The sequence below is a fragment of the Sceloporus occidentalis genome, unplaced genomic scaffold (genome assembly GCF_023333645.1).
Source record: "Sceloporus occidentalis isolate IW3139 unplaced genomic scaffold, rSceOcc1.0.p SCAF_6, whole genome shotgun sequence".
NCBI lineage: Eukaryota > Metazoa > Chordata > Lepidosauria > Squamata > Phrynosomatidae > Sceloporus > Sceloporus occidentalis.
Genome location: NW_028316986.1, coordinates 92,626,986 through 92,643,246, shown reverse-complemented (window position 1 = coordinate 92,643,246; position 16,261 = coordinate 92,626,986). Strand labels below are relative to the sequence as shown.

At 44.1% G+C, this 16,261-nt stretch overlaps 2 protein-coding genes across 2 annotated transcripts in view; one reads left to right on the top strand and one right to left on the bottom strand.

The window, feature by feature from the left end:
- LOC149311110 (mediator of RNA polymerase II transcription subunit 23-like) overlaps positions 1 to 2,518 on the bottom strand; it is a 60,129-nt gene extending 57,611 nt beyond the window's left edge. The window contains exon 1 of the mRNA XM_089530363.1: positions 2,369 to 2,518. The gene's annotated coding sequence lies outside the window, so the exon portion shown is untranslated. The remainder of the gene's footprint in view (positions 1 to 2,368) is intronic.
- An 11,413-nt stretch (positions 2,519 to 13,931) lies between these two features.
- The window catches only part of LOC149311109 (venom phosphodiesterase CdcPDE-like), an 85,966-nt gene continuing 83,636 nt past the window's right edge, over positions 13,932 to 16,261 (top strand). The window contains exon 1 of the mRNA XM_089530357.1: positions 13,932 to 14,147. Within this exon, the coding sequence (XP_089386483.1) occupies positions 14,073 to 14,147 (75 nt within the window). The 5' untranslated portion in view covers positions 13,932 to 14,072. The remainder of the gene's footprint in view (positions 14,148 to 16,261) is intronic.

Genomic DNA, 16,261 nt, shown 5'->3' with positions numbered 1-16,261 from the left:
GGAAGAAGAAGAGGAGGAGGAGGAAGAAGAAGGAGGAAGAGGGGAAGAAGAAGAGGAGGAGGAAGAGGAGGGAAGAAGGAGGAAAAGAAGAAGAAGAGCCCTCCACAACTGCCATCCGCTGGCCTGAGAGGGAGTTCGCCAGGCAAGTCCAGCTCCATCAGGACTAGCCTGGAAGAAGGAAGAGCCCTCCCTCCAATCCATCTGCCTTGGTCCAGGCCCTAGAGGGAGAGAAGGACCACTGGACCTCATCCCCTTTCCCTCCATCATTCCCTTCTCCTTTTGTTTCGTGTCTTTTAGATTGTAAGCCTGAGGGCAGGGAACTGTCTGATTAAAAATAGTATTGTAAGTCGCCCTGAGAGCCATTAGGGCTGAAGGGCGGGATATAAATACCTAAATAAATAAATAAATAAAGGAGGCAAAGCCAGCAGCAGAGAGTCCAAAAAGGCTGGCCAAAGACAGTCCTACTATTGTTATTGTATAATAAAAAATGGTTATATTAAATAGTAATTTCTGTGTTCATGCACTTTCCTGTGATTTTTATTCAAACCTTCTGACTTCCCAATTTCTCAGCTGCTTTTAATAATGTACCAGTTTCTATTTTCCCCCCTTTGTCCTCAGCTTCTTTCCATTGCAAATGATCCCAGTTATCCCAGTTAATCCTTTCCCTTCCCATTTTTTGGAATTATCTGTATTCCTGCACGGCCGAAGAGGGTTGGTCTATATGACCCTTGGTAATAACTTCCAGATCTAGGATGCTATGTATTCCTGCACGGCCAATGAAGGTAGGCCTATATGGCCCTAAGTAGTAACCTCCAGCTCTAAGACCCTATGTAATCTTGCACGGCTGAAGAGGGTAGGCCTATATGACCCTTAGTAGTAACCTCCAGCTCTAAGACCCTATGTATTCTTGCACGGCCAAAGAGGGTAAGCCTATATGGCCCTTAGTAGTAACTTCCAGCTCTAGGATCCCTAAAATAAAGTGTTGTTTTAATGTGTGTGTGTATATCTGTTGAAAGCCCCCTTGGGTCCCAATCTGGGAGAAAGGTGGGAATCAATGCAGTCTGACACCGCTTTAACTGCTACGGCTCCATCCTATGGAAATCCTGGGATGCCCAGTTTGCTGTGGCACCAAAGCCGTCTCACAAAAACTACGCATCTCAGGCTTTTTGTAGCGCTGAGCCACGGCGCTTGAAGCAGCGTCAAACTGCATTCATTTCCGCAGTGTAGATACAGCCCACGTTTCCAGTGTGGGTTTAACTTTGGGTGCATCTGCACTGTAGAAATCATGCAGCATGACACTGGTTTAGGTGCCATGGCTCCATCTGATAGAAATCCTGGGAAGTGCATTAGTTTGCTGTGGCGGCTAAAATATCATACAAAACCACAAATCCCAGGAGTCCATAGGATGGAGGCTTAGCTGGTATGAAACTGATCTAATAATGGGATGTTGTGCGATGTAGACACAGTGCTAAGGAGTGCTCTGCTTTAAAGTCTGGAGGAAGGATATTTTTGCTAATTCCGCAAATCCCGATAAATGGCAAGGACACTAAGTCTCCCATCTTGTGACTCTGGTGGCCACAGAGAAAGAGAGTTTCCCTTCTTCTCTGCCTCGGATCAGTCTTTCCTAGCCAATAGCCTGACCCAGCAGAAAAGCAGGCTAGAAATACAGTCAACACATCAACATAAAAATAAGTTGGTTTGTTTTGGAGAATCCGTGGAGAAGGAGGGACCACTGCAACTGGACTTGAGCATCTTGAATGTGGATTTTGGAACCAAACCCAGTGGATACCAAGGGCCCACTGTACAATGCTGGAACAGATTTTATCAATTCAATAAAACAGATGTTACGGTCTTATGCTATCAGAACAGATATCAACATTGTCATAGTGGCCTTATGCAATTGGACTTTAGGAAAGCTCCTGCTGCCAACTTCTTTCTTTCAGTTAGTCTCAAAGGTGCTGTGAGACACTGATTTTACAGACTAACAAGGCTATATATCTCTGAGTCAACCATGACAGCTCATCAGAACTCACAATGGATCATATGAACTCACAATGGGAAGTCAGTTACATGGCTGCAAAGGTTCCAGAATGCATTCACTTGGTCAGTTGGGCTTTGAGAACTCAACATGGCTGGATCCAGTCTGTTTGCTCTCCTGATTCTGGCCTTTTTGGTCTTCCGCCTGAGAGGTGAAGAAGACCCCACTATGGACGGAGAATGTTTTTGCCTACAGAACCACCATGGGTCCTTCTGCTCTTGTAGTGGATATGAATTTGGGTGTTCCTGGATGGGGGTGACTAACCCATTGAGGAGCCTGTGGATGAGGGTGACTAACCCATTGAGGAGCCTGCGGATGTGGGTGACTTACCCATTGAGGAGCCTGCAGATGTGTCTGGCTGACCCATCGGGGAACCTGTGGATTTGGCTGGAAAAGCACCCAGCAAATGTCTGGCTTTTCATCCCCCTCTTTGCCGTACTTCTCATACAATTCTGGGCTTTACATTGGCTGCTCGGAATTATCCCCTCCTTCCTTCCTTCCTTCCTTCCTTCCTTCCTTCCTTCCTTCCTTCCTCCCTCCCTCCCTCCTTCCTTTCCTCCTTCTTTACTCCCTTCCTTCCCTCTTTCCTTCTTTCTCTCCTTCCTTTCCGTCCTTCCTTTCTACCTGCTTCCTTCTCTCCTCCCTCCCTCCCTCCCTCCCTCCCTTCCTTCCTTCCTTCCTTCCTTCCTCCCTTTTTCTTTCCTTCCTCCCTCCCTCCCTCCCTCCCTTCCTTCCTTCCTTCCTCCCCCTCCTTCCTCCCTTCTTCTCCTTTCCCTCCTTCCTCTCTTCTTCTCCTTTCCCTCCTTCCTTTTCCTCCTCCCTTCCCTCTTTCCCCTTCCCTCCTTTCTTCCCCTTCCCCCCTTCCCCCTTCCTTCTCTCCTTTCCCTCGTTCCTTTCCCTCCTTCCCTTTCCCCTCCTCCCTTCCCTTCTTCCCCTCCTCCTTTCCCTTTTCCCCCTTCTTCCCTTCCCCTCTCCCTCCCTCCCTTCCCATGAAAGAGGAGGGCTCCCAATAATCCAGGACTAGACTCCTGGAGCCAGAGGCAGAGGATGAGGATGGGTCTCTGATGCTGCCTGAGACTGGCATGGCCCTGCTGCTGTTGCCACCCTCCTCTCTGCCCAGGAGGCAGCTCCAGACTCGGGGAAATCTCCTTTTCCTCTTCCTTCCTTCCTTCCTTCCTTCCTTCCTTCCTTCCGTCCTTCCTTCTGCAGCAGAGAATGGGAGAATGATGAAGAACCAGCTCCCTGTTGATGAGTCCAGCAGCAGCAGGCCAAGGAGGCAAAACCAGCGGCAGAGAGTCCAAAAAGGCTGGCGAAAGGCAGTCCTACTATTGTTATTGTATAATAAAAATGGTTGTGTTAAATAGTAATTTCTGTGTTCATGCACTTTGCTGTGTTATTCCTTCAAACCTTCTGACTTCCCAATTTCTCACCTGCTTTTAATAATGTACCAGTTTCTCTTTCTTTTTTGCCCTGTGTCCTCAGCTTCTTTCCATTGCAAATTATCCCAATTATCCCAGTTAATCCTTTCCCTTCCCACTTTCTGGAATTATCTGTATTCCTGAAAGGCCAAAGAGGGTTGGTTTATATGCCCCTTAGTAGTAATTTCCAGTTCTAGGATCCTCCTATGTATTCCTGCACAGCCGAAGAGGGTTGGTCTATATGACCCTTAGTAGTAACTTCCAGCTCTAGGATCCTTTGTATTCCTGCACGGCTGAAGAGGGTAGGCCTATTTGACCCTTAGTAGTAACTTCCAGCTCTCGGATCTTATGTATTCCTGTATGGCCGAAGACGGTCGGCCTATATGGCCCTGAGTAGTAACTTCCACCTCTAGGATCCTATGTATTCCTGCACGGCCGAAGAGGGTTGGTCTATATGACCCTTAGTAGTAACTTCCAGCTAGGGTTGCCATAACTGTCAACCTCCAAACTGGGACAAATGGGCGGAAAATGTAGGACAATGTAGGACAAAATTTAGCCCCAAATGTAGGACATATTTTTAAAATGGAGGACATGCAAAAAAATTAATGATTTAAAAAAGTATTGCTATAAACTCATGTTTCTTAGACATGCTAAAAATGGAGGACATTTTGGCATTATTCCTCGACAGATGGCAGAAATGTACTTCCCTTTCTGGCCACCCCCCAAAAAATTCCAAAACATACACAACAGCACAAGTCCAGGCATCCTTAGCATTTGAGCCGAGGTAGACAGGCAGCCCCTTGAGCCGGCAAACTACATGTTCCAAGCCTTCTTAGCAATTCCCCCCCCCCTTCCTCCTTCTCCTTGCCCCCTGCAAACCCCCCAACCCTCACCCCCTCTTTTCCCTCAGGTACAGTATATCTCAACTTACTATAAGGGGGATTTGTGGGTCACTCTTTTTCTTTTTCTTTTTGCATGGGGGCAAAGCCCCCAGAAGCCCTGGATCCTTGAGAAGAAGAGGACGGGGGCTTAGTGGGGGTAACTAGATAGAGGTTTAGATAGAAGAGGTTAAATAAGAGCGTTAGAGAAAGAGGGGCTAGCGGGCAGGATTGCCATTAATCAGAAAAGAGTTGGGCACACGACAACAACCACAACAGCAGCAGCAGCAGCAGCAGCAGCTGAGGAGAAAGGGGGGAGGAGGAGAAAAAGGAAAGGGAAGGAGAAAGAAGAAAAGGAGAAACAAGAATAGGGAACAATATAAAAAGAAGAGGAGGAGGAGGAAGAGGGGAAGAAAAGAAAAAAGGGGAAGAAAAAGAAGAAGAGGAGGGGGAAGAGAAAGAAGAGAAGGAGGGGAAGAAAACAAAGAGGAGGAGGAGGAGGAGGAGGAGGAGGAGGAAAAAGAAGAAGAAGAAGAGAAGAAAAAATAGGGGAAGGGGAAGGAAGAGAGATAGCTTGCCGGCAAGGCTCTTTTCTGCCCTCGGCCTGCACAAGTAGGGTTGCCATAACCCGGTTGCAACCGGGTTTTCCCCGGTTTTGGCGGCACCTGCTTGGTCACGGCACGGGTGCCGCCAAAAACCGGGAAAAGCCCGGTTGCAGTGGGGTTGCTAGGCAACCCTGGGGCCTCGCTGCCCTCCTCCTCCTCCTCCCACCACGCATGGCCGCGCGGAGGAAAAGGAGGGCAGCGAGGCCTGGGGCGGAGGAGGCTGCAGGGAGGCGGCGCCTCTTGGGCGCAGCCGCGCCAACCTCCCCGCCTCCCTGCAGCCTGCTCACCTCCTTCCTGGTCCCTGCGGGGGCCAGGAACGAGGCGATGCCCCGATCCTGGCCTCCGATCACGGCAGGGCCCAGGCGGGGAGGGAAAGCCTCTCTCCCACTTAAATCAGGGAAACTCTCCCTCGAGCCACCTGAGGCTGGTTTGCTAATTGTCTTTCTGCAATCCTTCTGGATCTGCGCCTGCAAGCACTCTCGGCCCGTCTCTCTTGATAAGAAGGCACCTGCAGGCAAGCCTCGTCTCCAGAGTCACCACTAGGCTGTGGCACCATAGGAGGCCTCTCCTCAGCACTAGGACCTGGTTGGACCTCCTGCTCTGGGGCTGGGGAAGCACAGCTGGGACCTGGCAGAGTAGAACTAACACCTGGCGTAGCCTCAATCAGCCCTTGCTTCAGCCACCATCTTGAGGGGGAGAGAGGCCTGGCCTGAAAGACTAAGAGCCCTCCTTCCGATCACCATCTTGAGGGGGAGAGAGGCCTGTTATGTTTTATTTTGATTTTGTATTGTACTTGCTGTTGTACACCGCTTTGATCTAATTTGGAAAAGCGGTATATAAATAAACATTATTATTATTGCTCTGGAGGAGGCTCATCCTCCTCCTCATCCTCCGAGAGCTCATCTTGGCTGGCCATGACATCTGCGGACTGAGTCCTTCAAGGGGAGCGTGACCCCGTTCAGGACAGGATGGCAAATCTCACCACCCAGATCCGGGGAACCTATCACCAGTATTTCCGTTTTCCCTGGATTCACACTGAGTTTGTTTTCCCTCATCCAGCCCATTACTGACTCCAAGCAGGCATTTAGAGGAGAGATGCCATCCCTAGTCACTGCATCAGTCGGAGACACAGAGAAACATATTTGGGTGTCATCAGCGTACTGATAACACCGTGCCCCGTGTCTCCGGATGATCTCTCCCAGTGGTTTCATGTAAATGTTAAATAGCATGGGGGACAAAATCGCTCCCTGAGGGACACCAGATGTAAGGGCCCTCTTATCGGAACGACAGTCCCCCAGCTGCACCATCTGGAATCTACCTGAGAGGTAGGAACGGAACCACTGGAGCGCAGTGCCCCCGATACCTAACTCCCTCAGGTGTTCCAGAAGGATACCATGGTCAATGGTATTGAACGCTGCTGAGATGTCCAAAAGCACCAACAAGGACACGCTTCCCCTGTCCATGCCCTGACGGAGATCATCGACTAGGGTGACCATGGCAGTCTCAACTCCATAGCCCACCCGGAAGCCGGTTTGAAATGGGTCCAGAAAATCCGTTTCATCCAAGATCGATTGAAGCTGGAAGGCCACCACTCTCTCGATCACCTTACCCAAAAATGGCAGCAGCGATATAGGCCGGTAGTTGTTATGAGTCAGGGGGTCTAGAGAGGGCTTTTTTAGCAGGGGTTTGACCACAGCTAATTTTAATTTTGATGGAAATTGTCCCTCTCTTAGAGATGTATTAATTATGCGGTGCAACATAGTTAGCACCGCATCCCCCCCTGAGCCGCCAGCCATGAGGGACAGGGATCGGAGAGCATGTCGTCTTCCTAACGTTTCGAAGGATCTTGTCCACTTCCTCGGTACTGACAAACTCAAAGTGATCTAGTATAACGGGCCACGGAAGCTCTGGACACCTCTGTAATAGATTCTGAAGAAATACTGGCGTCGAGATCAGCCCTTATCCAAGAGATTTTATCCACGAAGAAGTTGTTAAATTTGTCACAGCAGGCTTTAGATGGTTCTAAAATAGGGTTCAGGGAGGGGGGCAGTTGTGTCAGCTCCCTCACTACCCTGAACAGCTCTGCCGGATGCGACTCCGCGGATGCAATACGTGCAGCATAGAACGAATTCTTTGCTGCACTTATTGCCACTCCGTAGGCCTTCCAAAGAGAGTCCAGGAGTGCCTTGTCAGCTAAGTCCTGATGTCTTCGCCAGTTGTGCTCTAGACGTCACAGAACCCCCTTCCTTTCCCTGAGGTCTTCCGTATACCAGGGCTGTTTTTTGGAAGCAGGCCTGAGAGGATGCTTGGGAGCGATACTGTGAATAGCCCTGGAGAGATCAGTATCCCAGATATTAGTCAGGGCATCAACAGAATCGCTGTTAGTTCCAGCCATATACCCATATGGAGGAATTAGTATTTGTGCATTGAGGTTAAATTTTGCTCACTTAATGTTAAAAATGAACTGGATCTCGTTAGCTACCTACTGTTTTGTGGCTATGCAGACAACTGCAGCACTCCCTATGATTTCATGCTTGTCAGGGATCTTGTTTACATGATACTATAATATAATAAAAAATGCTATATGTGTACCTTTGGTTTATTGGTGTTAGTTGTTATGTGCCTTCAGGTTAACTCCAAGTTTTGGCATGTGTATACCAGAGGTCATCTAGTCCAACCCCAAGAAACAGCGACTCGGATGCCAATGAGATGCAATTAAAATATAAAACATTTATTAAAGCCACACAACAAAGGGGATCTCACACACACACACACATTCAATGTTAAAGCGAGGGAGGGGTGAGTTCAGGAGTAAAGGAGAAAGGATAGAGGCACCGTTGGGATATTTACCTTAAGAGTCTTCTCCAAAGCGATGGATGCGAGGGATGGTGGATGGTGGGAACGAAAAGGGAAGCGGCGACCGTGGTGGCTAGGAGCAGAGTTCTGCTGGGCAAAGCTAACTAGAGGCCCGAATGACAGTGAGCTTGGCTTCGCTCAAGTGATTTCAGCAGAGCACAAGGCTCCAGGAACTCAAGCTTGGAGTGAGATGTTCTACAAGCAAGGTTTCAGGTTTGGAACTCAAAGCTCAACAAGCCCACTGGAGGGTTGGAAGTGGGGTCCTTTTATACCCCTAAACATAACCTCAGGCTATGGCAACTTGGGGAACAAAGGCTTGTCGAAGCTGAAACTTACACAATGATACACAAATTGAGGTCTGGCACTTTTCAGGAGGGGACAAATATCTTGATGACCGAGCCATTAAGTCAATCACTGGCTCTCAAAAGGAGGAAGCTACTGCTATTGTCTTCCTGCTTTGGGCAGCTTGCGAAACTAGTATGGCAACTCCTAAACTGCTTGCTGAAAGGTTTAGAATCTACCTTTTTTCTGTGACCAGGCCTAGCAAGCTTCCTGGCTACGTGGTCAGCTTGCTCTTAGGGTAATGGTGGCTAGTGATGGGGTCAGTCAGGGGTCATAGATTCAGATCGCATGGCACCCAAAATTTATATAAAACCATACTTAACACAAGAGAAGCACATCCAAGCAGATATCTATTTGTTTAGGCTTTCCCCTTTTAAGAATCTGATGTTTGACATTTTTCAACGTTTGTTTGGTTACATATTGTTAACTCTTTATTAAATGTGTGTTTTGGAATAAATAAGATAGGAGAGTAAGAGGGGGAGTGAACAAAGTGGGATATGCTGGATGCTGACTGGCTGGAGGCAGAAAATGTGGTCTCTGAAACAAGAAGGTGAGAAATGACTTGGGATTGAAGATCTGGATTGAAGGTGGTGGTTGTGGGAGGAGGGTTAGGAGTGGAGAATAGAATAGGCTGGCAGGAATTAGTGTTAAATCTGAGGAAAGTTGTTGAAACATGCAGGTATAAATATAAGTAAATTGTAACTGCTAGCTTCAGTGAATGCACTTGTTGTTTTATGTCATCTTGTTGTTTTATGTGTGATTTAATAAATTTCTATGTATCTCACCAAATTATCAAGGGCTTTGACAAAGGAGCAGTGAAATAAATATTCTGAGTTTTGGTGGCAACTAAGAAATCAAGAACCAGTAGTGGTTTGAGTGTTGGACTATAACTCTGGAGATCAGGGTAACCTGCATCTCTGCAAGTTTGGTTGCTCACATGTGTCAGCACTCAAATAAAGATGGAGTCAATGATGCAAACGTATTCAAAGCACATTCAAGGCATACAGAGTTTTATGCTGGTTGTCCCAGGTCTATTGGTATCAGTTATTCACATGATGATGTTAATCTTTTAGAAAAACTCGGGAAAATACCCGATTATCCTGGGTTAAGTGGTTTTTTTGGCAGCTCCCCCAAACTTAATCAAATGCATTCAAAATGCATGTCAACAACAAAGAATCAACCCAGATTCTACCTGAACTACTTTCACCGTCTGAATAACCCCTGGTGACCTTGAATTAAGATAGCATGGAGAAGTCACACACTCTCAGCCTCAGAAAATCCCATGATAGTTTCGCCTTAGGGTCACCATAAATTGAAAAGACTTGAAGGCACACAAGAATAAAAAAGAAACCTTACAAGATACATAAGAAATCATGGGCAGAAGGGAGAATTTTAAATTCCCTGGTAAACTGTGATGCACAAATGCCAAGAGAAAAAGCAAGTTACCCTAAACTAGTGTTGCACAAGTCAGAAAAGGTGTGGGAAAAGTAAATAGCATTTTAAATTTTTTTTACAAATACCCTCTTACTCCTGAAGGTGAACATAGGTGAAGAGAGTACAACAACATTCCCAGCATTTTTGGCATCTGGATGGAAAATACAGCCTGCTTCTGAACAGGTTGGTATGAAATATATATTGTAAATTTGTGGTTTATTTGACATATCTGCTTTACAGTGAACCTAGCAATTGTTCTATCTGCTCAGTAATGTTTCCACTGAGTGACAGAAACTCACTAGGGGTTTTCTGCAGGTCTGTCTGGGGGTACCAGGCTTTGAATCATGGGCCTTTTGTATGAAAAGTATGCTTTTCAATTTAGCTACAGCCTTTCTTCCATGCTATATTAATTCAAAAGCAATTTTTTCATGTGGTAAAGGATGGGAGGTGGTCTAAATAGCCTAAAGGCACCAGTTTCTAACTCATCTTTGAAATGAAGCAGGGTCAGCCCTGGATAATGGGAGATTGCCAGTGCCTATGAGGTGCTCTAGGCTATATTTCAGAGGAAGGAATTTGCAAACCACCTCTGAGTAATCCTTGCCTAAGAAAACCCTAGGAAATTCATTACGTCGTTCACTGTAAGATGACAGATGACGTGAAGGCACACGCATAGGGTCGGCTGGGAGAGGCTGTTTGAGGGAGAACAGACAGTGTAGTCCTCTACAGTACTGTTGTCCAGAAGTAAGGCTTCTTCAGATAACAGTATATAGGCAGGACTTTTAAGAAGCTGCTTCTTCCTGTTTTTTGTTGCCGTCCTTGATAATTTTTTACTAGGAGGCCTTCTTGATAGTTGCTCCCAGGTTGTAGAATTCCATTCTACAGGAGTTTAAGCTGGCCTCCTCTCTTCCCTTCTTTTACTCATAGGTTAAAATCCTTCTATTTAAACAGGGATTTATTTGATTATTAATAGGTTGTGCACAAGTCTTTTTCTGGGATCAGATGCTGTATTTTTATCATTATGCTTTTAAATGATTTTGTTGTTAACTACCCCAACTTGAGTCAAACCCAACTCATGGCAACACTGTGAATGAATCATCTCCACCCCCCCACCCCCCTGGATTTTATAGTTTCTAATACTAAGCGTGCTTTAATATGATAGCTTGTTTAATTGCTTTTGTCATCAGATTGTTAGGTCAATCTTGTTTAGCCTTGTTGTAAACCAGCTGGGATACCATGTCAGAAGAAAGACAGGATGGTAAATAAATAAACAAACAAATAAATAAAATTATTGTATTACTGTGTGCTAGTCATTGCTGTTCTATTACTTCCTGTTGCCTTTTGGAAAGGAAAAACAATTTTAGAATTAACAAGAGAATGACCTAAAACTTGAAGTATGCCTCTTAAGATGCCTCTAAAATGTCCCCAAAATATAACATTTGAAAATAAGTAAAAATCATTATACATTGCCCCAGTAAAATAACTTCACTTTTACTCACTGCTCTGCTTTTAAAATATGACTTCATTCCAGTCTGGTTACATAAAAACATAACTAGTTCAGGTAACTACATTACTTTGTTGTTGCTTTGTATTATCAAGTCATTTGAGACTTAGTCCAACCCGAAGGTGAACCTATCATGGGGTTTTCTGGGTTGAGAATGTGTGCCTCACCCAAGGTCACCTAGTGGGTTTCCATGGCCCAGTGGGGAATCCAACCCTGATCACCAGAGAAAAGAAAGAAGGAATACAGTTATGGACTCTAAACACACACCCCATTCTGTGATGCATTCATTCTCTACCTCTCCTGCCATCCTCTCCAAACTGCAGGTAAAGAAAGAAGCACTAGGACTATATGAAGTTCAATATAGTATTCATATTCACCATTTGTTTCACAATACTAAATATGCAAGATGGTTGAGTATATGGTGGCTGGGCAACTAAAGACATTTGTGGAGTAAACATTATCTGGACTTATTTCAGTCTGCTTTCAGAACAGGATTTGGTACCAAAACAGACCTAGGCCTTGTCAGCACAGGCTAAAAGCTTTCCCCTTTCTCCTGGCATCAGGACACAGGGCCCAAAACCCCAGTTCTGGTGCAAGCAGTCCAAATGATGTCTGGCATGTTCAAGACCAGAATTGGGATATAACTCCCTTAAGACACATTAAAATAAATTACCTCTTACTTCTTTTAAAAATTCCAAAAGGTTGTTAGAGAATGGACTTTTAAGACAGTCTTTTTTATCTTGTTAAAAACTGAAGTGTATATTAAATTGTTTTAACATTGTGAATAGTTTTCCATTTTAAAATTCCATTTTAATGTTCACTTTCTGTATGTTTTTAGCTGTATTGTTCTCGTTTTAAATGGTAAACGGTCTTTAGTCCCAATTGGGGGGAAAGACAGGATATAAATATAATAATTATTATAATTTTTGAATGACAGTGTTGTGCAATTGAGTGCACAAGTGAGTGTGTAACTAAAGGAGTATTTCAATAAAGGAGTATTTCAGCAGAGACAGATTGACATCCATCAACCAAGAATGACACTACATGAGAAGCTCGGTTTCCCTGACCTTGATGTGAATGTGGATGTGCATTAGGCAAAAACGTCTGATTGCTTCTGTTTGGATGTTATACTTACCCAAGACATGAACAGATTTCTGACTACTGTGTTAGAGTGGTCCCACTGCTATTTACAGGGGCAGTATGAGAAAAAGACCCACCATGCCCTTTAATATCTATATAAAACTGCTATTAGGCTATTAGGAATTTGGAACTGGACCCTGTCCTAATGCTGATGGTGCTCAGCAAAACTTCTCTTTATTGCTGGAGTCATTTGGGGCTGTGGAGGAATAGTACCCCTCAGATGCTTTAATGGGCTGACTGCAGGCTAATACGCTGAATCTGACTTTCTCAGACAAAAGTTATTTGAATTGTTTCCTCAGTCTAGGGATTGAGTAATCAGTCCACGTCAAATACAGGTGCACTCTTCCTGAAAAAGCAGGTGCACAGCTTGTGAGCACTCCTAGATCTGTCCCTATCACTGAAGGCTGAAGTGGATTTTATCTGAGGGTGCCTGGGGTCATCTTTGCATGGTCCACCAGCTATGGCCTTTCCTGGACAAATTAGTTAATGCACTGAAAACCTCCCAGTCAGGCTGTTGCAATGGAGCTGTTCTGAAGATGGCTGAGAAACTTCAACTAGTGTGAAACACAAAGGCTAAATTCCTGATAGGAACATCTTACAGAAGCCATATAATATGTGTTTTAAAGGAAGCTGTTGGAGAAGGCCTTCTTTGTCATTTTGGCATCGTTGAAAATGCCCTTCCTTTTGAGGCCCACTTGGTGCCAATCGTGGTTTCATCCCTGTGACAAGCAAAAACATGGCTTTTTATTAAATTCTTTGTAACTTAGTGATTTTATCCAAATGTATGCATGATTTTAAATTATTGTAACTGTTTGAAATTGTTCAATTGTTTAATACTATGCTTAATTCTCTAACAACACCCTCATAACTTGGGACACCCACTGCCTGCTGTTCCCTCCACTAGGGCACTCTTGCTTGAGGTTCAGCACAGAGTACTGTAACACAGTATTTCCAGAAAGAAGACCTTCTGGGTGATGGCACACCAGCTGTGGAATACTTCTAAACACATTTACAGGATATGATCATCTTGTAGGAACATGGCCTCTCCTAAGACTTTGGTAGTTGTTTCTCCATTTTTTTAAAAAAATGTAGTTAAATCCCATTAGATACAATGGTCTAGTAAAATGCTGCCCCTTATATAAAATGGTAACATCCAGGTTTGCTTTTTGAAATTTATATTTTTAAAAAATATTTTCAAGGTGTGGATGGTTGAATCTGTGGACAAAGAATCCATGCATATGGAGAGCCAACTGTATTTTGTTTCTACATTGATGCTATTATTAATACTTCATGTTCTTCTTTTTGTATAAAATGAGCTCTACCTACTTTGGCAGACCTCTTGTTGTCTCCAGTACAATTTACCTGTTCCCCCTGAATCAGAAGAATTATATTAAACATAGTTTAACATTTAGAATGAAGGGGGAGTAAGGATTGTTTGTTTTAGAATATTGCTTTGAAAATAATGAACATACTTCATTTGCTTACTTGGATTTCACAACATATTTTTAGCATTATTCATCACTGGCATATGTGTGTGCGTGGCTTGCCACCAAAGAACATTCTGGTTTTCTGATTTTTCCCTTGAATTTCCTTTAAAGAACCCTTGCAGAATGCTTTGGAAAGCATGCTAAAAAACGGCTTCCCACCCTTTGAACTTGTTGACAGAAGTGTTTTATCATTTCCTCATATCCAGTCATCAAGGACTATGCTCTCATATATATGCTGAGACTCAGAAAGATAATCGCTCCATTGGGCTGAAGCAGAGCCGAAAGGGCAGAGGCCAAGAAGAAGAGAGTAAAGTGTAACTAGAAAAGCTGAATCCTTTCTGTTAGTGAAACAAACTTGAAGCGAAACAGCCAGATGGAGCGTATGGGTTTACAAACAGAAGAGATTGTCAAAAGGAGTACCCTTAAGAAATATAAGATACTATGTGCTGTAAGTATTATCCCTTGCTTACTTTTTAACTTGAAATGCTAACTTTGTTGCATGTATCCCCTCGACATGGTATTTTCCACGAACCATTTGGAAGTTTCCTGGCAAGTTTTGAAGGTATGAGAGCATAAATAAACAGCAGCTTTAACTGTACAACAGCTATTATTAATGTTTTCTGCTTATAGTCTATTAAATAACTGATACTGGAACTTTCAAAGTTGCAGAAAGTTGCAGATATTAACCCCTCATCTCCCAACCTCAGTGTGAATTAATATGTAGGCAATGCAGTGTATACCCTTTTTTGGATCTTAGAAACAAAAAGCATATGGCTGCTGTGAGTTATTTATTTATTTATTTATTTATTTATTTATTTATGCATGCATGCCTTTCTGCTAGAAATAGTGCTCAAGGGTGCTATTTATTTCATTCAGAGTCCGCTGTATCCTAATGGCTGAGAGGTTTGTCAATAAATGGGTTAGTGTTTTCTAAAGGCTCCCAGTGTTACTTGGGCTGCATCTAGGATAGGAATCTATTCACAAATAGTGCACAGTTTAGTATTACAGGAATAATCTTGTTTCTTCTCCTGAGCCCCTGTTATGGCATTTTGTTTCCTGTTTTTGTTGTTGTGCACCTCCAAGTCATTTTTGACTTATGGCAACATTAAGGCGAACATATCACAGGAATTTTCTTGGCAAGTTTCTTCAGAGGGGGTTTGCCATTGCTGTCCTCCGAGGCTGAGAAAATGTGATTTACGTACCATCACCCAGTGGGTTTTTATGCTCAAGTTGGGAATTGAACCCCGGTCCCCAGAGTTGTAGCCCAATGCTCAAACCATGCTGGTGCTTTAACTTTGTGACTAACCATGGTTTATCAGATCCCAAATGGCAAACAATGGTTTGGATTTGCCCTCCCAGTCAGGATTGCAAACCACATTTTAAAGCTTGTATGTTATCTTGATCTGCAATATATGTACAAACCATGGTAAACCAACCTGGATTTAACAAATTAAGCAAAGCAAATGATGACAGAAGGAAATGTTTATGTTTGAGGCTAACTCGTGTAATGCCAAACCACTCTAGCATGTCCTGACCCACAGCCATCTTCATATTATAATGTGCTGATATTAAAATTGTGTTAATAGGGAAGCCATTAGCACCATTGGCACCATTTCCGAAATACTGCTTTGTGAGAGGATCTTCCATAAAAGCATCATTCAGCTAGCAGTAGTGAGGAGGAAAAGTGATGACAAAAAGCTTTGGGAAGAGGGTCAAGATTCATAGTGATGTTCAGAAATATCAGGGATATATATTTGAGAGATATGTATGTCAGATATATATTTGAGAGATATGTATGTCAGAGATATATATTTGAGATGAATATAGCATAATGTAGTAGGTTCAGCTGTAGCATTAGGCAATAAGAAGCAGCTGGCTTATGTGTTAGAGCTTGTGAGACAGGAATGGTACTCAAACCCTGATGGACAGAGCTATATGTGCAGTGGGGCACATTGGTTCAGTTTAGTAGCAGAGCTTGAAATTCAGGCCCCCCCTCATGACAATTTCAACAGCACCACCACTAGTTTGGGACAGTCCTAGAACACACACAGCTATTTTGATTTACAGTATATAAAAAGAATGAATGTCTATCAGTTTTTATTTGTAGCAGGAACAGGTCTTTTGTGAAGCCAACGGAGATTATCATACGGGGGATGGGACGTCATTGTCCCATCCCTGTCCCATCCTTCCTGTGTGATTGCAAAAAGGACTTTCATACAATGTCGTGCTTATCCAGACATTTTCCCACCTGGAAAGCACGAGTGACAGTGATTGCGCAAAAGCCTTTCAAATGATGTTGCACTGCTCCTGTCATTGTCCCATCATTGAAGTGGCATTGCCCTGGCATTTTGCATTAACGGGACTTCACGTTAATGTAATGCCACTTTGATGACAGAATAAAGACAGGATCAGCGGGTACGATATGAAAGGCTTTTGTGCAATCCCTCCCCCCCCCCACAGATGGGATAAGGATGGAAAAGCAATCCCATCCCTATCCCATCTGAGTGTGATAATCTCCAGTGAGTCTTGCCTGCCGAGAACCAAACCACCCCCAAATACTAT